Here is a 10,018-nt window from a genome sequence, read left to right on the forward strand (position 1 = left end):
GGAGGGAAGCCGGATGGGGGCGGGAGAGCCTGGTGGGGGGGGCGGGAATGCGAGCGAGGGGAGGAGAAGTGTGTGGTGGGAAAATAGAGAGAGAGAGTAGAGAGAAAGACACATTGCGACAACGGAAGCATAGACAGTCGCGCTGAGAGTAGAGAGAGAAAGAAAGTGAAAAAAAGCGGGAGAGCAAATGGAAGAGACACAGGACAGAAAAAGCGAGGCATAGAGAGAAAGAGACGACGAGGGAGGGAGAAGCGGAGTGCGAGCGAGGGGAGGAGAAGTGTGGCAGGCAGATGCGCAGAGGGAAGCCGGATGGGGGTGTGAGAGCCTGGTGGGGGGGCAGGAATGCGAGCGAGGGGAGGAGAATTGTGGCAGGGAGATGCGCGTGCTTGTGTGGTCACGTGACCCGCTTTTGTGGTCACGTGATCACATGCACTTTGAGAAAACCGCAGTGGTTTGACGAGTCGATCAGGCCCTTGAATTTTTGCCTATTACATTCGCAAGCGAATGATAATAGGCGAAACCTAAAAAGCAGTCCCAGACATGGTGGTCTGCTGATCACAGCAGGCCACCATCCCTGGGAGTGCTAGCCATTCCAAATGGAGTCTCAAATTGCGACAGCCTCATGAATATTAATGAGGCATGCAATTTTTGACCCCATTAGGAATCGCAAACAGTGTCTGAGACACTGTTGCTGAGACACGGTTGTGAATTCAATGTTGCAAGCCTCAAATTGCGAGTCGCAATCTGACACAATTTGCAGCTCGCAAAATTGAATAGCCATAAATCTGGCCCCAAGTGCCTGTATTGTTAAAAAGATCCTATTAGTGGAATACAACACTGCCTATTCCTGCTTCCTTGAGGAATGTGTAAAGTTCTTCAAAAAAATTAGCAATTATTACAGACTGTGCATAATGTTACCACCCACTTTACTGGCAAGCACTGTGCTAGAAATATTTGTAGGAAAGCGCAACAGGTATGGAATGAGGCCATTGAAAGGCTACTCTAAAGCTACTTTAGTAAATTAGATTTGAAAAAATCCAGTTCACATTTGCGCGTTATCTACGACAAAAGGCCAAGTAGTGCAGTCAGCACTTATAAATTCAGTCAATCAGACATAAAATAAAGTAATAAATAGCATCACAAGTACTATAGAAGAGAGCTTGCACGTTATGCTCAGGCATATTATGAAACATTACCTGATCTCTGGCCTCAGTTTACACCGTACTGTGCATTGCCGGCCTTTTGGTTACACTGCACTTATCAAAATAATATTTTATATTAAATACCCAGAAATCAACAAATGCAGCATGTTTGTTGGTTATGTTCTCAAAAGTGAATACACAGCTAATATATTGACGCTTCATTGTTTCAACATCATACTCCATGATTTTTTTAACAAATTTCTCATTTAAGCCGAACTGTTTCCTCCATCTACTAATAATTGCCACTTTGTGTTTTCTTGGAACGTGGATCTTAGCATTTAAAAAATCTGTGATCCCACAAGATGCCTGTTAAGATAAAACTAGCTTGTAATTTGGCAGTGTGGCCTTCCGTTGGATTTGTCTTTTCAACAAGACGTGCTGAACCTAGATGGATGGAAACAAGGAGACATAAACCCTTATTCCTAGAGACATATGAGTGTTGGTCTTGGCGACATATTCAATATTGATATGGAAGACAGATTGGTCGTTTTAGACATTGATAAGGGATTTAATACTGTTGAAATTACAAATAATGTTTCAACTATTCTTCGCTTTTCAGATTTACTCACAGGTCCCCGGCCCCACTTTTTCCTGATATCATTAGCTTACTTTGACAATCCGCATGGGTCAATCTGTCTTCTCAAAATGGATTGTATTTCTGACGTCCCTTGATGTGTGCTCTCATTTATGGGATGAGTAGCATTTGCACAGCCAAGTTGTGTACTCGCTGGAGCTTTCAAACATGTTGAGGTGGAAGCTCTTCAAAAATACAATTTCTAATTCAAATGTTTTGAGATGAAGATTGGATCCGGATCTCACTGAGATTTGACCACCATCGCCGTAGTGTTCCATGAAGGAGGAGGTTTGAAATGGGTATGACAAATTGCCAAAAGGTTAACGTGCAGTCTTCGTTTTTTCAATATTGGTTTTATGAAAATCTTTCTAACAGACTTTACCAGTCGTGACCGTGAGGTGTAGATTCAGGTAAACATACGTATTGAGTATGGTTTGCCAGTCTTAAAAAATATTTCCATTCAAATCTATAAAGCAGAGATCGATAGGGTTGAGGCAATTGAAAACAATAGTTTTCTTAAGTAACCTCAGGACAGGAGTCTTAACTGATGTGGGGTGGGGGGGGGGCTGGCTCGGGTCAAAATAGGGACATGCTGATAGCAGTGCTTTGTTATAAGCTGAAAGAAATTATCCGCAGTCAGCAGCTCTTGAATGGGCCATTGCTAAAAGGTTTAACATAACTGTAATGTTTAAATAAGTCTAGACATACTTAAATATTGCAAATTGAATATATTCATAGTGAACATTTTTGAGGGGTGACCCCAACGATTTTGTTTTCATACTGGGGGGGGCATAAAAAAGTTTGAAGACCACTACCTCAAGATAATAATAGGGTAATTATTATCCAGACCATGGCTAATTAATGTTTGCAAATTCACACAGTATCTTTTGGGGGAACATCCCTGATGCTATTTCCTTGATAATCTTTAAGTAGTTGTTTGTAGAGATACTTGTAACATTTTCTTTGTCTTTACTGATCTTTATGCTTTTTTGTCTTCTGTTTCTAGTATTTGATGTTTTGTCAACATATTACGAGACCCAAAGCTGGCCGGAAGCTTTGAAGGCTGGAGTTCCTTGCGGGAATGGGTTTGTTATTCCAGACACAGATGAATGACTTGAAATGGAAACAAGAAAGACTATTTTTAACATCAGCTGGAAGGGCGCAAATAGACTTTTTATTGAGTGTACTATATGTCCATACATTCAATTAAGATATCCTTCATGTTGTGCTGGATATTTACGTTCGAGCGTAAAAGTTCTGGCATTGCTACATGGAAAGACCAAAAAGGCCCTTCTTGTTCGTGAAGAATCATCAGGTATTTTTTACTTTATCTTCAGGAAACTACTACTATGAAGCCTTGGGATCAACCACAAGATACTAGGAAATGTATTTGTTTTTAATGCTTTCATTTAATATTTATTATTTATCATATGTTTTAAAGGTGCTACACACAGCAGTACTGTCACAATACCTTGTCATGCCAGGGACCAGTTTGTTTTTTCATGTTCTTTACAATAAAAACCCATTGCCAACTGAAGGTTATGTGAGGTTTTCTTTTTATATGGATCTCTTCTTTCTATTAATGACAAATGTGTGTGCTTGGAAACCGAGTTCTGTTGTGTGTGCCTGCAGGAGCATGGTCCAATGGCGAGGGGTGCTGCAAGCAATATGAGCTATGGGCCAGACCCTCCCTTTTGCATATGAATGTTTGAGTGTCTGTGTGGACGAGTGTGAGGATTCTTGAGTGTTTTACTGCACTGAAGTTTGGTCACTGTGAGCCACGCTCACAAAGTGAAAAGGGAGGGGCAGTTGCAAGGAAGTGTAGAATGCTGCCTGAAAAGTTCCAGACAGCGAATAGTGTCAGGGATAGAAGCAGGATACCCGAACACCAAGGGCTTGAGCCCCAGCTACTAATCTGGTTTGAGCTTCCAGAAGGCAGTTTCCCTGGAGCCCTCCTGACCTTTTACCAGGTCTGGAGCCTGAGGTGTGGTCTGTCGTCTTTTCTTATTGGACCTCAATACATTCCTGTTCTTCTTTCTTGGCTTCTTCGAGTGTCTTCTTCAGTTGATAGGCCCAGCTCCCTTAAGGATAGGACGCCTGTTTTCCTTGTGAGGTGGCCAAGGCGTAATGTGCCCCCTTTGCTTTTGACTTGCCCTGATTGTCTTTGGCAAGAATTCAGCACACCCCTCACAGTCCTCCGAGCTGTGGTTCTTCTGGGGGCAGAGAATGCACACCTAGTGGCTGTTCTTTTATGCGTATTTGGTCACAGGAGCAATGACGCACCCAAGCCTGGAAAATAAAAAGAGACCGGAGACTACAAAGGACTATTTCGGACCTTAGCAGCAATTGGTGGAATAATGCACACCTAATGCACAGAATATGACTCCTGAATATTCTTCAAGCTGCAAAACTACTCCTAGCAGTAGGTAACCGTTTTGGAGGTGAGGTATGGAAATGACATAAAATTGAAGGAGTCGACAGGAACCTAGATCTTCCAGGCTACTACAGTGTAGTAAATGAACAGGATTTTATCCAAGTGGCCTAGAAAATGGGCTGGATAATTCCCACCAACAAAGTTGCGGAACTAATACTGGGGGCACTGGTAACTTCAGAAGTGTGGAAAAGCCTGCCCATTATGAGGTTGGACCCTCACTATATACTAAATGAAAGAGAAATTATTGGGTGAATCTGTAATTCTGTATCAGATTCCCTGATAGTCTCTCATTTTTCTTTATACTGTCACATGGATATTTGAGCCAAAATCTCTGTCTGAAAGTGAAAAACGTATAATTCCAGTGGGGCCGGTAACTGCTGTTAACAGGCCCGTCTGAATAAAAAGTCCACCTGTAATGAGAGCTTAAGTGAATCACTGTTGCAGGTAATATATCATTCGATAACTTTATTTCGGCCTCTGCAGACCATAAAAGTTCATGGAAATGCATACAATACAAGTTAAAATAATAAATATAAACTACATTTAAGATACAATTGATATACAAATTTGCAAATAGAACTACAGTAATATGCAAAGCAATAAAACAAGATTAAACTTGGAATTCATTATCGAACATCAGATTATGTTTAAAAAAGGGAGTGCGTGCTAAACACCGGCTGCAATAATCAATTTCCGACGTCTAAGCCACATTTCATTCAGGAAGCGCGAAACAGCAAAAATAATAAGGGGGTGCGTATCATATTTTAACACTCTAATTGCGTGTACGCACTGGCGGAAACCTAGGTTTCTGCAGATTGCAATTAGCCAATGCTTGCGTGCACCCTGATACGCTGGACAGAAAAAGAAGACATGGATTTCATTTTCCAGGTGGGAACCACAGGCAGGGCACTCCTTACTCTTATTTCAATCCCATTTACTAGAGAACACTCTAAGTGGGAGAGTACCCAGTCTAAATTGCATATACAATTTTCTTGCTAGTGCAGGGAATATTACATCTAAAAATACTTCCTTTTTGTAGTCTACTTTGACTTGGAGGAACTCAGTAGTTAGTCTTCCCCCCTCTGAACTCACATGAAGGGATGCTAAGTTATAATTCTTGTAGTGGCGGATCATATCTGCTTTGTTAAACTCCGGACAAGCTACGTCCGGGGTTTCCCAGAGCTCCGGCAGGCCTAACCTACAGCTAGTTATCTTTATGTGGGTCAGCCACCTAATATTCTTGCTTCTCAGTGCATCGCAGATTTCCCTTAATTCGTTTTTATAGGACACGAGTTCCGGCACGGACAACAATCTTTTCCAGTATGTTAAAGGGCGTAATGGCATGACCTCCTCAATAGGGAGTAGCCCTAAATCCATGCATAATGGTACAAATGTGTGTTCTACCTTCACTAGACTGGGAGATTTTTGGTGACCCCAGAGTTCGGCCCCATAGAGTGCTGCCGATCTAGCCTGCACATTATAGATTTCGATAACTGGAGCCGCAGGCTTGAATTCGGACTCTCCATGCAGCTTCTCGATCCCCCCACCACTTTTGTTAACTTAAGTGCAGCTTTAGCCAGCTGTGGATCCCATTCCAGGTGTTCTGCCAGAGTGATACCTAGATATTCAAAGGTCTTTACTCTCTCGAGTGGGATTCCTCCCAGAAGGGAATTCGGGCGTGTCTGCCTCGGGGGGTTAAAAATCATGAACTTAGTTTTGTCTAGGTTTATCTCCAATCCCCTAGACACACAGAAATCCGCAAAGCCATCCAAGGTACGTTGGATGCCCGTTGCTGTCTTGGACAACAACAAAGTATCGTCCGCGAACATCGGAGTGGGCACCCGACCAGTGACTAGCCTCGGGGCATCTATGTTCCTGGCACCAAGGAGGTGATCTACCAGTCCGTTTATGTAAAGGCAGAAAAGAGTGGGGGCCAGGACACAACCCTGGCGCACCCCTTGATTGACCGGAAAGCGTGAAGCCAATTCGCCATGCTTCCTACACCTTACTTGAGCGTAGGTGCCAGTATGCAGCCTCATTAAGACATTAAGAAGGTAGCAAGGTAGACCCAACTCATGTAATGCCCTCCACAGTTTGTCTCTAGGTACCAGATCAAATGCTGACCGTAGGTCAACAAAGATCATGTAGAGACTGCCACCCTCTACAATCACTGTTTTCCAATATAGGACCTGGAGTCTAAATAACTGGTCCAGAGTTGATGTAACCTGCCTAAAAGCAGCCTGGAAGGTAGATAAAATCTCATTATCCTCCATCCAACTCTGTAATCTGCCCAGGATAATCTGTCCCATCAATTTTTGGGTCTCGTCTATTAGGCTGATTGGCCTGTAATTAGACGGTTTAAGGGGGCATCCTTTTTTGTAGATGGGAACTATTTCAGCGCCACGCCATGTGTCCGGAGGATCCATACCTTTTAATATGGCATTAAAAAGAACACGTAAATAAGGGGCCCAGATTTTCGGTTCAGAGCGGTACAAATCTCCTAGTAGCTTGTCCAGGCGAGGGGCCTTGTTTGGAGCTAATTTCAAAATAGCAGCCTCTACCTCAGTAGATGTAATCTCCCAGGCCCCCTCCAGTCGATACTCGTGGGGGGGCCTGGGAGAGGAGTCACGAGGCCGTCATTACTCGGGGAGGAGTACAGAGCCCCAAAATGCAATTCCCAGGCGGATGCCGCTATATTGGGTTCATTAGCCAATTTGCCCGCCCTACTCCCACAGCTAACAATTGTCCAAAAGGATTTAGAGTCTTTGGACTTTAATGCAGTTCTAAGATCTTCCCAGTTGTCTGCTTCCCACTCTTTCCTTTCTTTCTGAATAACCTGCTTTTACAGACGCTGGTGTAACTTGATCTTAGTTTTATCCTGTAGCTTGACCGCGCAGACCAAATCCTTTTTGGCTTTCCTACAGTGGGCATTATACCAGGGATGGACTAAAGCTGGTTTTGCCTTGAGTCTTACTTCTGTGTAGAACACATCAGAAAGATTCTGGACGAGTCCTTGATGAATATTCAAGGGCTCGTCTCCAAATCTTGAGTGCAAGTTATTGACCTCCACCTCTGCCATGTCACTAAGGCTTGGCAAAGTCCTCTGGTAAACATCGGCAAGTTTGTTAGGAGAGCCTAGTATTTGTGGCCACTTGACTCTCCGCCTATTGTTAGTTAGTAAGAGCGACGGGCCTGTTGAGTTTGAATCATAATCAGGGTTGGACAAGCCCAAACTCCCGGGTTTCAACGTCATAACCAAGGGGTTGTGGTCACTGTCTTTCCTAGGATAAATTTTGAAATCTAAGACCATGCCCCAAATTCTAGGTTCCACCAAAATGTAATCAAGGATAGAGTTTTGGCCTTCTCTATTAAATGTCATCCGACCCGGTGTGTCTGAATTTGTCCTCCCATTGCAAGCTCTAAGAGAGGACAAAAGGGTGAAAAAGTTGATTTGTAACACCAGGGGGTCCAAGCTCTAACCACCGGGATCTGCGGTTCCGGGATGTACCAGTGCTGGTCCTCATCATCTGGGGCATCTTGGGTTGGATCGGTGAGTGGCTCAAACTGACAATTAAGTTGCCACCCACTATTAGGGTAACTGCTGGGTCAGAGTTTGAATGAACTGCCTGAGTTGGTCAATAGTTTCGGACTCCTTCCCACTCAGAGTTGGTCGAGAGTAGATATTTATTAGGGCAGTTTGTCTATTTTCTGGGAGTGTGAGGAGGACACACTGCACGTCTAGCGACTCAGCGGGGATCTGGACTGCCTGAGCCCCCAGGTATGTACCTACCCAAATGCTAAGTCCCCCAGAGGGTCTGCCCGTACCCTTCGTGGTTGCCAAAACACTAAAGATAAAATACCCACTCCTTTGTGTGTCTGCCAGCGCCCAGGTCTCCTGAAATAGGCAGACATCGCTTTTCTCCACAAATGCTCCCCAGTCCGGGCACAGCAATTTATTTTTAATCCTGGCCACATTCCAGGAGAGAATTTTAATAGATTCCTTAGGCACCCTCACCCCGATTTCGGGTTCCGCTAAGTTCGGGCAATCCCCCAGAGCAGACAGATCCTCAGTAATATTTCCAGTGGGAATTTGCCCTATCTCCTCTACCTCGCCCTCTTTGGTCCTGCCCACAACCTCTGGGGTAGCTGTATCACTATCGACCACCTGGGTTTCTATATATGGAGTTCGACTGTCTACACCCATCCTAGGATTACCAGTCCTTTTCGCCCCACCTGCATACCCTAAATCCTTTCTAGTTGTCTGACCCCGCTGGGGACTGGGTACATTATTGGGCCGTACACAGATATCGGGGCTTATGCGGGCAGCACATAGGCCCTCCACATCATCCAGAGGGAATTGGGCTAGGCCGATGGTCGGGCGTCAACCTATCTGGTCTAGAACACTATATCTGTTGCTCAAAGCGAGTAAGTCACTTCTGGGGGCATTATTATTATTTCCCATCCAGGAGACTTGGGTATCATGTAACCTAGAGCCCAGAATATCATGACCGGCCCAATACTGCAGCCCTCTGACCCTGGTGGCAGTAGGATAGAAATAGGTCAGAGGCAAAGATTGAATCTGCGTCCCAGGGTGGCCAGGGGCCCAGTTGGAAATATGGTCCACCACCCTTCTATACCTGAAATTAATGACTACACAGTCCCCCACAATGTTTTTCGCCCGTGTCCCTACCCATTCTACACGACGTGCAAAAAGAATTTCACTTGATACGTGCAGGGGTAATGGCCTATTAGAGTTGAGCCAATTAATGCATTTGTTCTTGAGGTCACCATAGTCCTCCCTTTTCTCTTGGTCCAAAGCTGGAACCCCAGCAAGGACTATAACATACAGGGCGGACTCAGGGGGGAGATTCAGGCTTTTTATTTCTATGGCTGGGAGATCCCGGATAGTACTCCTATTAGATTGAACTTGGAGATTTGGTGCCCCTCTCCCGCTCATTAGATCTATACCCTTCTGTGTGGCCTGCAGTGCTCTCTCTAGGTTGAGCCACATTACCCAGTACCGGAATACTTTGCAATGTCAGGTCAGCTAGGTTATTTACAGGCGGGATAGGAAGATTACAGGAAACATTGTCACACCCCGGCGGCCTCTCAATAGTGTCACTGGTGACTATTGTTCGAGGAACAACTCCCTCCCCCATAGCAGCTGGGTACAGTCGTTCTAAGCATAACAGTCTGCTCTCAATGGCAGTAAGTCTATCGTACAAAGGGCGACAAGTCTTGACAAAGATGTTTTCCATTTTATCCCAGAACTCTTCTCCATGTTCCGTGGGGCAAACATCGTTGATGACTGGAGAAGTCCTAGGCACTTGTTCAGACCGCTGATCAATAGCTGAACTCTCGATGACTATAGTCATTTGGCCATCTCCTCCGTTATTACATTTCTGAATTTTGGCCTTCCTCTTGTTTAAGGGTGCACCCCCTCGCTTCCTTTTAGCAGCTGCTATCACAGCTTAAGCACCCCTATTTGAGCTGGTAGCAGAACGGGTTTGGAGTTTCATGGAAGAAGGTCCCAGGGCATCATTCTTTTTAACAGGGGCGCCCTGGGCAGGAAATACAACATCCACCCTTACTGGGGATGCCGGGTGTCTGGTTTCTACTTGAACCTGATGACATCCCTCACTGCCGGCCCCCCTGTTGGATGTATCAAGAGATCCTTGCCGATTGGGTGATGGTACCTGAGCCAAACAGCCCAGAGATGACCGTTTGTCAAGATTAGGGTCCAAGGATAGCCGTCTTTCCGTAATGTCTATTTGGTGGGCCAGCATAGATGAAGCCCTGGTAAGAAAT

General features: G+C 44.8%; 1 protein-coding gene across 2 annotated transcripts in view; it reads left to right on the forward strand.

The window, feature by feature from the left end:
- The window catches only part of TRMT10B (tRNA methyltransferase 10B), a 235,137-nt gene extending 231,824 nt beyond the window's left edge, over window positions 1-3,313 (forward strand). For both annotated transcript variants that reach the window (XM_078676311.1, XM_078676312.1), the window contains one exon: window positions 2,783-3,313. In XM_078676311.1, coding sequence (XP_078532437.1) covers window positions 2,783-2,889 — 107 coding nt within the window. In that variant the 3' untranslated portion in view covers window positions 2,890-3,313. The remainder of the gene's footprint in view (window positions 1-2,782) is intronic.
- The last annotated feature ends 6,705 nt before the right edge of the window (window positions 3,314-10,018 follow it).

Source organism: Lissotriton helveticus, chromosome 2_1 (genome assembly GCF_964261635.1).
Source record: "Lissotriton helveticus chromosome 2_1, aLisHel1.1, whole genome shotgun sequence".
Classification (NCBI taxonomy): Eukaryota; Metazoa; Chordata; class Amphibia; order Caudata; family Salamandridae; genus Lissotriton; species Lissotriton helveticus.